At 33.9% G+C, this 17,173-nt stretch overlaps 1 protein-coding gene across 2 annotated transcripts in view; it reads right to left on the reverse strand.

Annotated features, from left to right (window-relative positions):
- Nucleotides 1-17,173, reverse strand: part of COG6 (component of oligomeric golgi complex 6) — a 107,518-nt gene that overhangs the window by 34,825 nt on the left and 55,520 nt on the right. For both annotated transcript variants that reach the window (XM_011942977.1, XM_011942978.1), the window contains 2 exons: nt 1,723-1,854; nt 1,256-1,423 (listed from right to left, as the gene is read on the reverse strand). In XM_011942977.1, the coding sequence (XP_011798367.1) occupies nt 1,256-1,423; nt 1,723-1,854 (300 nt within the window). The remainder of the gene's footprint in view (nt 1-1,255; nt 1,424-1,722; nt 1,855-17,173) is intronic.

A 17,173-nucleotide genomic window follows, 5' to 3' on the forward strand; every position in this document is an offset into this window, starting at 1 on the left:
CCCACTTTTTGATGGGGTTGTTTGTTTTTTTCTTGTATATTTGTTTGAGTTCTTTGTAGATTCTGGATATTAGCCCTCCATGAAAGGTAAATTAACCATTCTTCGTTACGTGGCTCAGTCACCAATAGTGTTTACATAGTAATAATAATTTAACATAATATTGATCTAACCAAAATTTATAATACAGCTGCATTTGGGAGGATGGGAAAGCTCTAAATATAACCATATTCTTATCCGGGGGGGGTTGGGGGAGTGGCAGTAGATAACTAAATTTTCATTGTTCATTTCATTTCATAATGTATTAGATTATATCTAATACATTAGATATAAAACTTAAAAGATCTGTAAGTAGCAATACACATAAGTGTTTAGAATTACAAATATAAATACCAAAAGAAGCAACTATAAAAACTGAAAGAAACTGTGCTTTTGAGAGAGAAATGAGAGAGAGATGTTGGAGGTGGAGAGGATGGTACACTGGTGGCTTTTCATAAGAAGTTCGGTAGAATTATTTGACTTTAAACCACAAATATGGAAAATTCTGATATATTTATTTTAAAAGAAAAAATTAAAAATTGGAAAATATAAATTTAGATCTATCAAAACTCATTCCTATATCCACTGCCAAACTGTTGATATATGTGTGATAGCACAGAACATTCAGAGTTGTTTTTTTAAAAAAACAGTATATTTACCAATAATCACTGCTTAAAATTGGAATCCAGCTATCTACTACATTTTACAAATGGCTTTGTTTTAGTCATCATGTACACTTTTAAGTGATAACCATTTGCTTTATAGAACTCAAGGACTCAAGTGATTGGTATAGCAATTTGTAATGTTTTGCCTAACACTGGTTTACACATAGATAAAAATATATCTGTCCTCTGTAACACATTCTGCATTAACTATGCAGCTTGAAAAATATAGCATATTATTCACAGTTCAGAAACTAAAATCTGCATACAGAATAACTGTTCAAATTAATCAGAAAAGCTTCAATCCACCATCACATACTACGGTATGAATCGAGTATTTTAAACATTACATATTCTGGTTCCTCTAAAGCTGAAAACTGAAATGCTGAATTTGTGTGTGTGTGTGTTGTATATGTGTGCGTGTGTCCTTTCATCAGATGATATCAAGGGATCTATAGGAATTAGGTCATTAAAATTAGTTAAGCCAATCACATAAAGCTATCACATAGAGAAAAAGATTCAATCATAGTAAATAGTCGTTTTATAGAAAAATTTACCTGAAACTGTAGCATTTCCAGACGTCTGTCAGTGAATTCAAATAGAGCTAATGTTGTCTTCATCATATATAGTGAATTGACCATGAAAGTGGCCATGTCAGCTGTGCCTAAGTTGCTGGCTGATACAGTACACGTCTGTAGGAGAGGATCCAAGACACATGATAAAACCTACAAATGAAAAATAAAATGAATTCTTTATTTCTCAATCACTGATACGGTGTTGGGTTAATCATACTTCAGAATTAATGCCAAACTAATCAGAAGGAAGCCAATTTATAGAAGCACATAGGAAAAGATTAAACATAAATCAATACTTTCTAAATTATGAGAACTGGTTTAATATTTGAAGGAAAATCAACAGTAAGAAAGGGATTGTCGAAGTATATGAATTACAAAAATCCAGAAGTGAAACAGAATGTACAATAGAGGAGCAAAAAACAATCATTAAAAATGAATTTACAACATACCTGCACAAAATCAGCTTGACGAGCATCTAATGGTACAACTGAAGAATCATGAGATGCTAAAACTTCACGCAGCAACATTAGTGTCTGATTTAGTGCAGAACTTGGTCCAAGATCAGGTGGTGGGAGTTCAACCTAAAATAAGAGATGATTTATCCACTCCTTTTACTTTTCCACTAAATTTTAATGGGTAAATGTAAGTTCATAGTAAAAAAAAAAATGTAAAAGTTATAAAGCATAGACTCACACATTAGAAACCTATAATTTATTAATAGCTTACTTTGAACTATACTAATAGCACACAAAGTGAGAGAAAAGTTCTTTGCCAGATTACCTCAGAATATCTCACCTTGTACTCTAAAATTAAAAAAAAATTTGAAAAGTTAATGTTCACTTGAATTATAGAATTATATTTTAATATGTATTTAAAATGGCCTGTTTTATTTTTTAGCCCAAATCATAAGAAAAAAGCAGTCCATAGACCAGCACTATCCCAACAATAATATAATTGAGAAACGTCACCTACTCTCAGGCCCAAATCTCAGAGATTTTAGTTCAATATGTATAGGCTAGGTGTTCAGGAATTGACAGTTCAACAAGCACCCTAGGAGTCTCTCAAGAAGGTAACCCATCGGTCACACATTTTGAAAATCACTTCACAGAAACAGTATAACATTACCATTGATATCTTGGGCTCTAGAGTTAAACACATTAAGTTCAAATCTTGAATCTATCAGTTACTAGTTGTGTAATCTTCAGCAAGTTACTTAACTTTTCAGAGCTTCAGAGGGACTCTGTAAATATTAAATGAGATTATTGCATGGCAGAGTAGGGTGCCTTGCACTTACTAAGTAGAAGGTATGCCAAGTTCACTATCCTTATTTGGTGGCACCATGATACATAAAAAGAAGTGCCCATGAATTTCTTTAAAAATATTTTCAGAATACTTGTAATGTTAATAAAGTAATATTTTGTAAATTTTTTAAAAATAGCACTTAGAAGACAATGTAAGAGACTACATCCGAGTGGCAGGTAGGTAGAAAGGTGTAAGAATTTTCAAATAGTGGCATTTATTATAAGATTGTTTCATGTAGAAAGTTAATACATAAGTGACATCACCAGGAATAGCAAAGTAAGCATGTCCAAAAATACTCTCTCCTTCATAAAAACAACAAGAACAAAAAAATCATAAAACATGCAAACAAACAAGAAAATATAGCCCACGCACAGCATACACAGAAAAACACCTCAACAGAAACATTATCTGAGGAAGTCCAGATGTTCGATTTACTAGACAAAGACTTTAAACAAGCTATTTTAGATATGTTCAAAGACTGAAAGAAATCATGTCTGAAGAACTAAAGTATGAAAACAATGTCTCACCAAATAGAGAATATCAATAAAGCGACAGGAATAATAAAATATAACCAAATAGAAATTCTGGAGTCAAGAGGTACAATAACTGAAATGAAAAATTCACTATAGGGTTTTGTTTTGTTTGACAGGGTCTCTCTCTGTCACTCAGGATAAAGTGCAGTGGTGCAATCACAGCTCACTGCAGCTTGACCTCCTATGCTTGAGTGATCACCCCACCTCAGTCTCCCAAGTATTAACAGCTAGGAATACAGGCACGTGCCACCATTCCTGGCTCATTTTCTTTTTTGTAGAGATGGTAGCCTTTCTATGTTGCCCAGGCTGGTCTCAAACTCCTGGGCTCAAGTGATCCTCCTGTCTCAGCCTCCCAAAATGCTATGATTACAGGTGTGAACTGCTGTGCTTGGCCTTACAGCAGGTATGAGCAGGCGGAATAAATAATCAGTGAACTTAAAGACAGGAACTTAAAGATTATTGAGTCTGAGAAACAGAAACAAAAAGAATTAAAAAAAAAAATGAACAGAACATCAGAGATAAGACACCATTTAACAACGTAAGTATACAGGGGATCCCAGAAGGAAAGAACAAAGAGAAAAAGGCAGTGAAGAAACAATGACAGAAAGCTTCCCAATTTTGATTTTAAAAAGCATTAATCAACATCCAAGAAGATAACTGACCTCCCAGAAGGATAAACTCAAGAGACCTACATTAACACACATCATAATCAAACTGTCAAAAGACAAAGAGATAATTCTGAAAGCAACTAGAAAGAAATAACTCATTATGACAAGGGATTTTTGACAAGATCAATAGCTGATTTCTTACCAGAAAACATGCAAGCCAGAAGCATTGGATGACATATTCACAGGTTGAAATAAATGAACTGTCAACCAAGTATTTCAAATTCAGCAAAACTATTTTTCAAGAATAAAGGAGAAATTAAGACACTCCCAAATAAAGGCAAAAATTCTTCACTAGTATACCTGCCCTACAAGACATACTAAGGAAAACTGGACACTAGAAAGTAACTTGATCCACATAAAGAAATAGAGCACTGGTCAAGGCTGCAACAAAGATAACTATAAAAGACAGTTTTAATGTATTTTCTCCTCATAACTCTAATTTAAAAGAAAACTGTATGAGGCAATAATTATAAGTCTATGTTGATGGGTATACAATGTCATAAGATTTAACTGTATTAATAATGGCATAAAGGAAGAGGAGAATGGAGCTACATAGGAGCAAAGTTTTTGTATACTATTGGAAGTATGTTGTTATAAATTAAGATGCTAATTGTAAGTCCCAGGGCACCACTCAGGAAATAAACCCTTATACCCACATACATATATATTTAAATAACAAAGGAATTAAATTAGTATACTAGAAAATATCTACTTAATGTAAAAGAAGTGACGGGACACAGAGAAAAAAATCATTTAAGACACACAGAAAACAAAATAGCAAAATGCAGACATAAATCCTACTCTACCCTCAATTAAATTAAGTGTAAATGGATTAAACATGACAATCAAAAAGCAGAGACCAGCAGATTAATTTGAAAAGCCACATCATGTACCAACTATATGCCAACTTCAAGAGACACACTTTTAAGACAAAAATAAATTGGATGTAAAAGGATATACAAAGATATACCTTGCAGACAATAACTGAAAGAAAGCTAGATTAAATTAGCTACACTAATATACTAATACCAGACAAAACAGACTTTAAGACAAAAATTATTACTAGAAATAAAGGATATCTGATAATGACAGAAGGCTCAATCCATCAAAAAAATAAAATAATTATAAACATATATGCACCCAACAAAAAAGCCCCAAAACACATGAAGCCAAAACTTACAAAATTGAAGGAAAATATTTCTTGTGGTGAAGAGATACAAATTTCAAGTTCCACAGTTTCTTCAGTTTTGTCTCCTTTTCTTTCATTAAATTCAAATAAATGTGAACTTAAAAAAAACCTCCAGACTATGATCTTATCTTCACAAAAGTATTCTATTTATCATTCCTACTTAAAATGATATCTAGACTGTTGTTAAACTGATGACAATAAAGTTAACTAATGTTATTTCCAAGAAGAGGGTTTTAAAAAATTTTTCATCTTTGTGCTCTTCTCTATGGTTTAAATTATGTATAAATATATGCATATCAGTTTTACAAAATTAATAGAGTGATCTCTGCCCCCTAAAAGAAATGAAATATACCAGGCAGTTAATAACAGTTAATTCAGGGTGAGAGGATGTAGATGAGTGTTATTTTCTTCTCTGTGTTTCCATTTGTTTTTAAAATAAATATACATTTAATAGAAATCAACATACTCATAATTCTAGAAATTTAAATATAAAGATATTCCATATATATGCATACATATACATGTTTACAAGTAATATAGACTGAACAGAAGATACTCAAAAATTTTTCAGTGGACTCTTTAGCTTAGTACAAATCAGAAAGATCTGCTAGCATTCTAATAGCTATAATATAGAAATAGACAGCTATAAAAACTAGAGCAAACATGTATGTGTCAGTTCCCAATACCTTTCATAAACAGAAGAAAAAAAAAATCTAACAAATCCTCCAGGGAAGCTTAGAGAGAGAGATGGGGGGAGGGGGAGAGAGAGAGAGAGAGTACATAGTGTCTTTTGGAAGCAATAAATCTTTAAAAAAATTTTTTTTAATTTTAGTAACTTTTGGTGTACAAAAGTTTCTGGTTGCATGGATGATTGTACTGTGGCGAAGTCTGAGATTTTAGTGCACCCATCATCCAAGTAGCGTATATCGTGCTCAATATCCAATTTTTTATTCCTCACTCCTCATCCTCTCCCCCTTCTGAGTCTCTGTAGTACATTATATCACTCTGTGTGCCTTTGTGTACCCAGAGCTTAGCTCCCACTTTTAAGAACACAGTTTTTGGTTTCCTAATCCTGAGTTGCTTCATTTAGAATAATGGCCTCCTGCTCCATACAAGTTGTTGCAATTTCTTTATCCACTCATTGGTTGATGGGCACTTAGGTTGGTTCCATTATCTTTACAACTGCAACTGTGCTGCAATAAACATACGTGTGCAAGTGTCTTTTTGATATAACGACTTCTATTCCTTTGGGTAGATACCCAGTAGTGGGAGTGCTGGATTGAATGGTAGATCTTTTAGTTCTTTAAGAAATCTCCCTACTGTTTTCCACAAAGGCTGTGCTAATTTACATTCCCACCAGCAGTATATAAGCATTCCCTTTCACCATATCCACTAATTTTTTTTTTGTTTTTTTTTGTTTTTTACTTTTTGATAATGGTCATTCTTACAGGAGTAAGGGTATCTCACTGTGGTTTTAATTTGCATTTCTTTGATCTCATTTGCCCACTTTTTGATGGGATTTTTTTTTCTTGCTGATTTGTTTGTGTTCCTTGTATTCTGGATATTAGTCCTTTTTAAGATGCACAGTTTGCAAATATTTTCTCTGTGGGTTGTGTGTTTCCTCTGATGGTTATTTCTTTGGCTCTACAGAAGCATTTTAGTTTAACTAGGTCCCATTTATTTATTTTTATTTTTGTTGCACTTGGAAGCAATAAATCTTAAAAAAAAAAAAACTTTCAAAAATTCACACAAGAGATTTTTAAATTGCCAAACAAAACAGAAGACCAAGGATGTAAAACTTACACATTGGTGGGAGAAAGCTTAAAGGAAATTTTTTTCTCCCTTGAAATCAAGTCATTAAGGAGTTTAAATTTAAGGCTAAAGACACACTTTGCCATAGTTAGAGTTGATGGTAAATTATTGCAAGTGAATGCTACTTGAACTCAAGTCATTCGACAAACTGCCATTCCATGAGGTGCTTTCACACACATCCATTAGATCAGCAACAAGGTAAGAACCACACTTCTAAAGCAAAGTGAATATTATGGCAGTTTTTCAGATACACAAACTTTGTGACTATAAAATCCTATAGCAGAATAACAGAAAGAAAATCTAAGGAAGAGAAATAGTTCATTAATATCCTTTTGTCACTTTAGTTTCATTTTGTAAAATTCATTTCTAATGGTTAAACTTTGTACGAGACAAGTCTACATTTCTTTTAAGTACCTCCAATGCATTCTTGCACTTACTTTATACTAACCATAATCTCCCTTAGGGAAGAGACCCTCTTTACTATGTCTTTCATATTTCCATATAAGCCTGTGGAGGCCAAACACTAGACTTAAGCGGGCTTTGTTATTTAGAGGGCCTAAAACAAGTAGTAGCAACCATTAGAAAAAAACAAAATACATTTTATGAACTTCATGTAAAACAATAATCACAATACAAAAATTCCTATAAGCTTTAAGCTGTGTAGAAAATCCAAGTTTATTCACACTCCACTTCCTTGGAAACCAGTCAGTACCAGTGAGTGAGTGGCAGATGCATAGATGCATCCTCAGAGTGACATGACTGGGAGAAAGAGGTGTTAATATTATCACTGTTACTTATGCCAGGATTTGAGCTATTCATAGAAATCTTACATACTGACAGAAAGTTGAAGAAAATGTGAGCTTTTGCTTTACAAATAAAGATTTCCCTCTTTCTTATTCTGTATGTTTGACTTTTCCCTCTATTTTTGTCATGATCTTAAACTCTCAAAAATCTTAACTAGCGTGGTAACCTGACCTTGGCCACATGATACTTTGCTGAGTATCTACAGCAGGCATGCAAGTACTTGCTCAGGCAGGTAAGCTTTGTTTTAAACATGGCCACCTGTTACTTCCAAATATCTATATCATGGATATGTGCCACTAACCTAAGCACGTTCGTGTGAATGAATGGGTAAAAAAATCACTGGTTATAGTCAAAGCACACTCCCTCAGCAACAATGAGCAAACATCTTTGCTTGTTTTTAAATCCAAATACAAGGCTGCTAAAATGACATGTGAAAGTGTCTACTTCAAATAGATTAGACTTCCTCTTTCAGGCACATATCTTAACTGCTCTTTCACAACGTTTTAAGCATAATGGATATCAATAAAAACTGTTGATTATGGTCGCTTACATTCAATTTATGTTCCTGCAACATAGTTATAACATAAAACATATACATGTACCACTATATATTTAATCAATTGTTTTGAAATACCAATGGACTAAACAGTAAGTCATTTCTTAACAAGCCTCTAGACAATAAACATGCTCCCACAGTACTATGAGGGAATGCTTTGGCGTTAGTAATGCTATTTAATAGGGAATATGAACCAAAATAATTCATCTATAACTGGCTTCTGTGTGGAAGAATGGGATCCATAAGTACAGTATTAAAGATGTTTCCAAAAATAAAGAATTAACATTTTATTAAGCCCCAATAATATGTTAAATGAAAAATGCAAGCTACTCATCGGGGCTGGGCATGGTAACTCACGCCTGCAGTCCCAGCACTTTGGGAGGCCGAGGTGGGCAGATCACCTGAGGTCAGGAGTTTGAGATCAACCTGGCCAATATGTGAAACCCCATCTCTACTAAAAATACAAAAATTAGCCGGGCGTGGTGGCACACGCCTGTAATCCCAGCTACTTGGGAGGCTGAGGCAGGAGAATCGCTTGAACTCAGGAGGTGGAGGTTGTAGTGAGCTGAGATTGCACCAGTGCACTCCAGCCTGGGCCACAGAGTGAGACTCCATCTCAAAAACAAAAACAAAATTGTATGCACATCATGTGTACAGGTGTGTGTACACTCATATTTTTAAAAGACTGAAATATTAAAATACTGAATGTTACCTACAGTTATGTTTAAACTTTCTTTATATTTCTATCTTCAAAATGAATATTTTGTAACATGTGAAAAAATAATCTAAAAACTGTACCATGTACTTTTACATGTCATTTTCATTTCATCCTAATAAGCCTAAGGTATATATTATTCCCATTTTACAGAAGATGAGTAAGACTGATGAGAAGGAGGAGGAAGGAAGAATATTGGATTTTATATATGAGGAAACTAAAATAAGGACAGATTAAATAAGGTGCCAAAGGTCCCACTGTTCTTAGAAGGGGCAGAGCTTAGACTCTTACCCAAGCATTGACTCCAAAGGTCACACATATAACGACTACATCAAAGTGTAAATTTTGATTTTCATAGGTGATATTTTTACTTGAATTCTATAAAGTTAATTTTTTCAGAGACGATGCTGTAGATCTTAGATTCTTCTGTAGGATCATAGATCTTAGGGAATCTACGGTAAGGCGCTATTAACAGCTGTTTCTTAAGATCATGACCACATTGAAGCCTACGAGCACTAATGGCCCCAGTATCTTATAACCTATTTGAGGCCTTCTTCAAGTTTATATAAAGCATCCTTTCTTCCTAAATGTTTTGCTACATTGAAATTTTGCTAGCCAATTTTATATCCTTGTGACTCACGTGCTTTAAACTTTTCAAACCAGTGATTCTTACATGTTACAGGTGGAGGAGGAAGGCATACATCTTTAAGAATATCACTGAGGTTACCACTTGTTTTTAAAAAAACAAAAAATAAACATATGGAAAATTACAGAAACAATTATAGGTTAATAGAAGCCCACTCATAGGCTCCAATGTAATCTTAAACACAAGTAAAATTAGATACATTGTTTTATAAGTTAAGATTTTTTAAAAGACAGAAATTAGCATTATATGGTAAGGTTAAAATTTTTCTTTCGTCAAAAACAAAAGCTAGTATCAAAAAAAAAAAAAAGAAAGAAAGGACCAGCTAATGTCTTCACCGCCCTATTTAAAAAAGAAAAAACTTCTAAAGAACTTAAGAGTTTGTATGAAATACAAAAGGGAGTAGGAACAATGGTTATCACTTTTTGCTTTACAAACATTAAATGAGGATATTTGCTTAGAAGCTTTAATGTACAAGTATTAATGCTATCCAGTTAATCAGATCAACAACCCAAAAGTATTTGTTGATTTTTTCTTTTCTTCATTTCCCTCACTTAATTTACTGAATTATCTCTATACCATTAAAATATATTCCAAATGCAAACGCTCCAAACCATCCTATGCTACTACTCTATAGCAAGCCACTTTTGCCAGGTTTACTCTAAGAGTCTCCTAAGTGGTCTCCTTTCTTCCAAATGTGCTCCTCCATACCCACATTCCATTCTCCATACAGCAGTTCCAATGATCTTTTTAAAATGCTTTCAAAATGAAGATGTGAGACTAAACCTTCAATGACTTACTCTTGCACTGAAAAGCAAACTGCCTTAAAGCTATGTGGAAACAGAATCAACGATCAAAATCAACTCTATACTATAAATACATAAGTGGAAAATAAAATTTAAAAAGAAAAAGAAGTTTCAAAAGCATCAAAAAAACCCTTCAATATTGGGGAATAAATCTAACAAAAGATGTGCAAGGCCTGAACACTATAAAAGGTTAGTGAGAAAAACTAAAGACCTAAGTAAATGGAGAGATACATGATGTTCATGAATTGAAAATCTTGGTATCATTAAGATACTAATTTCTCCTCAACTGATCTATAGATTTAATCAAAGCCTCAGAAAGCTTTTTTATTTTAAAAATGTATAAGTTGATTTTAAATAAAATAAAATCAGTGGAATAAACAATCTAAAATAAATCAATGGAAATCACAATTACCAAACAAATCCACATACATGGTCATACATGGTCATGTGATTTATGACCATTTCCATTTCACTGCAGTGGGAATGGATGGCCTTTATAATAAATGGTGCTGGATCAAGTGTATATCCATATGAAAATATGCACAACAGCGAAGATATGGAATCAACCTAAGTGCCCATCAACAGATGACTGGATAAAGAAAATGTGGTGTGTGTGTGTGTATGTATAACACATATATATGTGTTATATTTATGGACACACACATTTTACACATATAACATAGATGTCTTACATCTATGTTATACATGTTATACACACACACCACACATACACACACACATATATACACACATACATACTCATACACACACATCATGGAATACTACTCAGCCATGAAAAAGAATGAAATCATTTCTCTTGCAACAACATGAGTGGAACTGGAGGCCATTATCTTAGGTGAAATAAACAAAGTCAGCCATGAAAAAGAATGAAATCATTTCTCTTGCAACAATATGAGTGGAACTTGAGGCCATTATCTTAGGTGAAATAAACAAAGTCAAATATTGCATGTTCTTGTAAGTGGGAGCTAAATAATGTGTACACATGGACACAGAGTAAAATAATAGACACTGAAGACTCAGAAGTTTGGGAGGGTGGGAGGGGAGTGGTGGATGAGAAATTGCCTACTGGGTGCAATGTACAGTAGTCAGGTGATGGTTACACTAAAAGCCCAGACTTCACCACTACATAATATATAAATGTAACATGACTGCATTGGCATCTCATAAATTTATAAAAATTAAAAATAAAAGGAAAATGTTAAAAGGAACTATTATGTATGGAACATCCACCAGGAAGTAGGCACAGGCTTAGCAATTAGGCAGACCTGGATCTCTATTCACTCTTAGTGACTATGTGACCTAGGGCAGGTTTATCTAAGTTTACTGTGCAAAGATTTCTTAAACAGGACACAAAAGGAACTAATCATGAAATAAAAGCTTGTTATACAAGACTGAATTACAAATTGAGAATTTCTGTTGATCTAATACACAACTCACAGAGTGAAAAGGCAGTTCAAAAACATAGAAAATATCTGCAATGCTTATTATTCCATAAAGGACTTGTATCCAAACACATGTTTGAAAGCTCTTACAAGTCAATGAGAAAAAGGTAACAACCCAGTAAGGACTCTCTGCAACAATCTTTTATTTATTTATTTATTTATTTTATTTTTTATTTTTTTGAGAGGGAGTCTTGCTGTGTCACCCAGACTGGAGTGCAGTGGCGCGATCTCAATTCACTGCAACCTCCGCCTCCTGGGTTCACGCCATTCTCCTGCCTCAGACTCCCAAGTAGCTGGGACCACAGGTGCCCACCACCACGCCTGGCTAACTTTTTGTATTTTCAGTAGAGACGGGGTTTCACCGTGTCAGCCAGGATGGTCTTGATCTCCTGACCTCATGATCTGCCTGCCTCAGCCTCCCAAAGTGCTGGGATTACAGGTGTGATCTGCAACAGTCTTTAAAAGACCACTTCACAAGAAAGTACATCCAGCAGCCAATAAACATGAAAAACTGTTCAACACCATTAATCTTGAGAAAAACGCAAACTACAAGCAAATGAAATACCACCACACACTTTCTACAATGGCTAAAATTAAAAAGACTAACAACATCAAGTACTGGAGAGAATGTGGAACAACTGAAGCTGCCACATTTCTGGTGAAGTGATCTAGGACAATTACTTTGGAAAAATACTTAGCAATATCTACTAAAGCTAATCAATCTTATAATCCAGATATTCCATTTCTGGGCATACATACAACAGAAATAAAAACTTTTATGTTCACCAACACATGTATAAGACTATTCAAAATAGCTTTATTTACAATATCCAAGAACTAGAAATGTCCCAAATGTCCATCACTAATAGAATGAGTAAATTGTGGTGCATATATGTAACAAAATCACTACACAACAATCAAAAAATGAACTACTGAACATGCAAAATATATGAATCTTACAGATATGTTAAATTAAATCAGGGCCAAAAATGTACACACTGTCTGATCTATTCACATGAAGTTAATATCAGGGAAAACAAGAGATAGTAGTCAGACAGCAGTTTACACTGGGGTTAGATATTGACTGGGAAGGGGAATGAGGATGCCTACTGAGGTGCTATAAATGTTTTATGTCTTATCTGGGTGATAGTTAATGAGCACATGCAAATACAAACATTCAACTAACTGTACACTTTAGACTTGGGTACTATAGCTGCAGTTAAAAAGAAAGCTCAGCTGGGCACAGTGGCTCATGCCTGTAATCCCAGCACTTTGGGAGGCTGTGGCGGGGGGATCGCAAGGTCAAGAGATGGAGACCATCCTGGCCAACATGGTGAAACCCCTTCTCTACTAAAAATACAAAAATTAGCTGGGCATGGTGGTGCATGCCTGTAGTCCCAGCTACTCAGTAGGCTGAGGCAGGAGAATCGCTTGAACCCGGAAGGCAGCAGTTGCAGAGAGCAGAGATTGTGCATGGCACTTCAGCCTGGTGATAGAACGAGACTCTGTCTCAAAAAAAAAAAAAAAAGTCAGGCATGGTGGCACACACTTGTAGCCCCAGCTACTTTGCAGGCTGAGGTGAGAAGAACTTGTCTCAATTAAAAAAAAAAAAAAAAAAAACCAAGCTCATTTGTTCTTCTTCTTTATATTATTGTACATATTAAACATCAAGTCTTATTATGAAATACTTATTTCAAAATTTGAATATTTTTAAGTGACAAACTTGAAGTATATAGAAACATTTCACATTTAAAAGCATTTAAAGGCCAGGCATGTTGGCTCATGCCTGTAATACCAGCACTTTGGGAGGCTGAGGTGGGTGGGTTGCTTGAGGCCAGGAATTCAAGATCAGCCTGGCCAATGTGGTGAAACACTGTCTCTACTAAAAATACAAAAATTAGTTGGACGTGGTGGTGGGTGCCTGTAATCCCAGCTACTCAGGAGGCTGAGGCAGGAGAATCGCTTGAACTCAGGAGAAAGAGGTTGCAGTGAGCAGAGAGTGCACCACTGAACTCCAGCCTGGACGACAGAGACAGACTCTGTTTCAATCAATCAATCAATTAAAAAAAAGCATTTAAGCTACTGAAAACTTCCTATTTCATATATTAAAACCTCTCTTTTTTTAAATGTGTAGCGCTATACCAAAAGTCCTCATTCTTCTTGTGACTACTTTTTATCCTTTCTGTAGTTTAGGTGCTCTTTTACTAGAGAAAAATAAAAAGGTTGCACCATAAAAATTCCAAAAGCTGTTCCTATGACTTCATCCCACTACCAACTTTAGTTTTATTCTTTCAGCTATCTTCCACTTAAGGGCCTCTAATTTTCTGTTGTGTAGTTTCTTAGAAGGCCCTTCACCCATTTGCTTTCAAAATATAAAGACAAACCAACCAAACACAAAGTCCTCATATTTTTAAACGAACTTCCTCATTCTCTATCTATATTAAAATAGATATATAAAGGATTATATATGTATATATTTAAAGAAGTGTGTGTGTGTATATATATATTCCTTTTGCTCTAAATACATACATTCTAGTAACTGACAATATGTGGAATTTAAGTTTTTAAGTCAACAAAATTGTCCAAGATAAATTTAAGAGTACAAATTAACGGGTTTGAAATAATTTCAAATTACAGCTTATTTTACACTCTTTTTTTTTTTTTTAATGTTAAAGCATTTTGGATAAAAAAAATTTCAGTTTTTTGTTTGTTTGTTTTCCTGGCAGAACCATCTGTAAGGAATAATGTAAAACGCACACTATTCAACCAGAACAGCACCTCTCAAACTTTAATGAGCACATGAACCTCCTGGGAATCTTATTAAAATGCATTCGATTCAGTAGGTCTGGAGTAGGGCCTGAGATATTTGCATGTCTAGTAAGTTCCCAGATGATGCCCAAGCTGCTAATCCACATACTATGCTGTGAGTAGTAAAAAGAGATTCAAAGCAGTAACCATATCCTAGAATTTAAATGACTATTTATTTAAAGAATCATTTTAGGTTTTTTTTTTTTTTTTTTTCTCCAGAGGACCAGGCAAATCAATCCTGACTACTATTAATTTGATATGGGTTTCATTTAAGACAGGCTATATCTTTTCAATTAGAACTGTACAACTATAGTGAGAAATAATTTTAGGAAATGTCAGTCTAGCCTATATTGATACAGCATTGTGTCTTTTGCAGTAGAGATACATATTCTCTTTCAACTTCACTAGATTTGCAGTTTTGAATATTTCAGGAGAGCTTGATAAGGAAGGGAGTATGCATACTTGAATACTCAAGTGCTTCAAACTGCTTTGTTAGGGAAAAGGTACATCTTTCAATAAAATCATGTCCTTGAATTTTCTTTTTTTCATGCTGGATAAAGAATTAGTTCCCAAGTATGTCTTTTTAAAAGCACAAAAGCAATCATATTTTTTAAAATTCATCTCTGGCTATACCTTTATTTTAAAAGCTATTCTTCCTAACAATTATACTATCCACTTAAAATTATATTAACAAAAATTTCCACTTGGGTGCTTTGCTAATGAAGAACATTCTACAATAAATACTATTTTCTTCATAGAGCTACAGTGTTTTTAGAGGAAGCAAAATGGTTCACAAGAAGCAGAATAAGTAAAAGATATAACTAATATAAAATTATGGAACATTAAAATTTGATGAAAGGAAGATATTCTTGCAAAAAACCTGAAATGATTGTAGATACAAGCAACATATAAGTTGTAAAGAGAATCATAATATAGTTGCAATCTAATGTAAAAATAACTCTAAATATGGCCCAGTTCATATCTGAGAAAAACATCGAGGGTTCAATTAATAATAATGACAACGAAAACAACAATGATGATCAGAGCCCATTCACTGCTATAAACTCACATAAGCTGCAATATTGATTGGTAATTAATATATTCAAATTACAATTACTTTCTTCCCTCACTTTCATCCTGTTCTGTTCAAAGTTTTAATTGGAAGATATCATCCTTCAATTGCCTTTTACTATCCATTACAGATGACCCTTAAACAACACACATTTAAACCACAAAGGTCCACATTTACATAGAATTTTTTCTCCCTCTGCTACTCTCTGAGACAGCAAGACCAATCCCTCTTCTTCCTCCTCCTCAGGCTACTCAATGTGAAGACAATGAGGATAAAGACCTTTATGATGATTCACTTTCATATTTAATGAATAGTAGATATATTTTCTCTCCCTTATGATTTTCTTAATAACATTTTCTTTTCACTAGCTTACTTTATTGTAAGAATACTGCATATAAATACATACAACAAAAAAATGTGTTAATTGACTGCTTACATTACTAGCAAGGCTTCCCAGTCAAGAGTAAACTAATTAGCAGTTACATTTTGAGAGTCAAAAGTCATATGCAGATTTTTTCAACTGCACAGGGGTCAGCATCCTAACTCCCATGTTGTTCGGGGTCAACTGTATATTTTCCTGTTTTGTTGCAACTTTCATTTTAACTTTTACATGACTAATAAAATATGCAGAAATTTACTATTAGTGTAATAAAACAAAATAAATGGATAACCACTTGGAAAAGAATAAGATCTTAACTTTTCAGTCTGAACAATAATGAACTTCAGTAGATTAAAAATTTGTTGCAAAAGTGAAACCAGAGCCAGGGCCAGGTGTGGTGGCTCACACCTGTAATTCCTGCACTTTGGGAGGCTGAGGCAGGAGGATCACCTGAGGCCAGTAGTTGGAGACAAGCCTGGGCAACATAGTGAGACCATGTCTCTAAAAAAAAAAAAAAAAAATTAAATTAGCTGGATATGGTGGCATGCACCTATAGTCCCAGCTACTTGGAAGGCTGAGGCAGAAGGATGGCTTGAGCCCAGGAGTTCGAGGCTACAGTGAGCTATGATCCTGGGCAACAAGAGTAAGACCCTGCTGCTTAAAAAATAAATAAATAAAGTGAAAACATAGAAACACCTAAGAAAATATATCTAAATAAATACATTAAACAATCTATCATTTCCCCACTAATAGATGCTAACTTTATTACATATTACATTCTAAATGTTTTTTCTTGTGGGAATACTTTCAAGCATGGAATGCTCCCAAGGGAAAAAACTATATAAAAAGTTATATTGAACTATAAAAAAATTAAAAGTTGATGTTTCAGAAAATACTACAGGCAAATTTTAAAGGCAGATGATAATGTGGAGAAAATGTCTGTAATATATATGATGGAGTTAATATTCTTTTTATTTATTTATTTATTTATTTATTTATTTTTTATTATCCTTTAAGTTCTAGGGTACATGTGCATAACATGCAGGTTTGTTACATATATAAAAAGTTATATTGAACTATAAAAAAATTAAAAGTTGATGTTTCAGAAAATACTACAGGCAAATTTTAAAGGCAGATGATAATGTGGAGA

The sequence above is a fragment of the Colobus angolensis genome, unplaced genomic scaffold, assembly GCF_000951035.1.
Source record: "Colobus angolensis palliatus isolate OR3802 unplaced genomic scaffold, Cang.pa_1.0 Scaffold214, whole genome shotgun sequence".
Lineage (NCBI taxonomy): Eukaryota > Metazoa > Chordata > Mammalia > Primates > Cercopithecidae > Colobus > Colobus angolensis.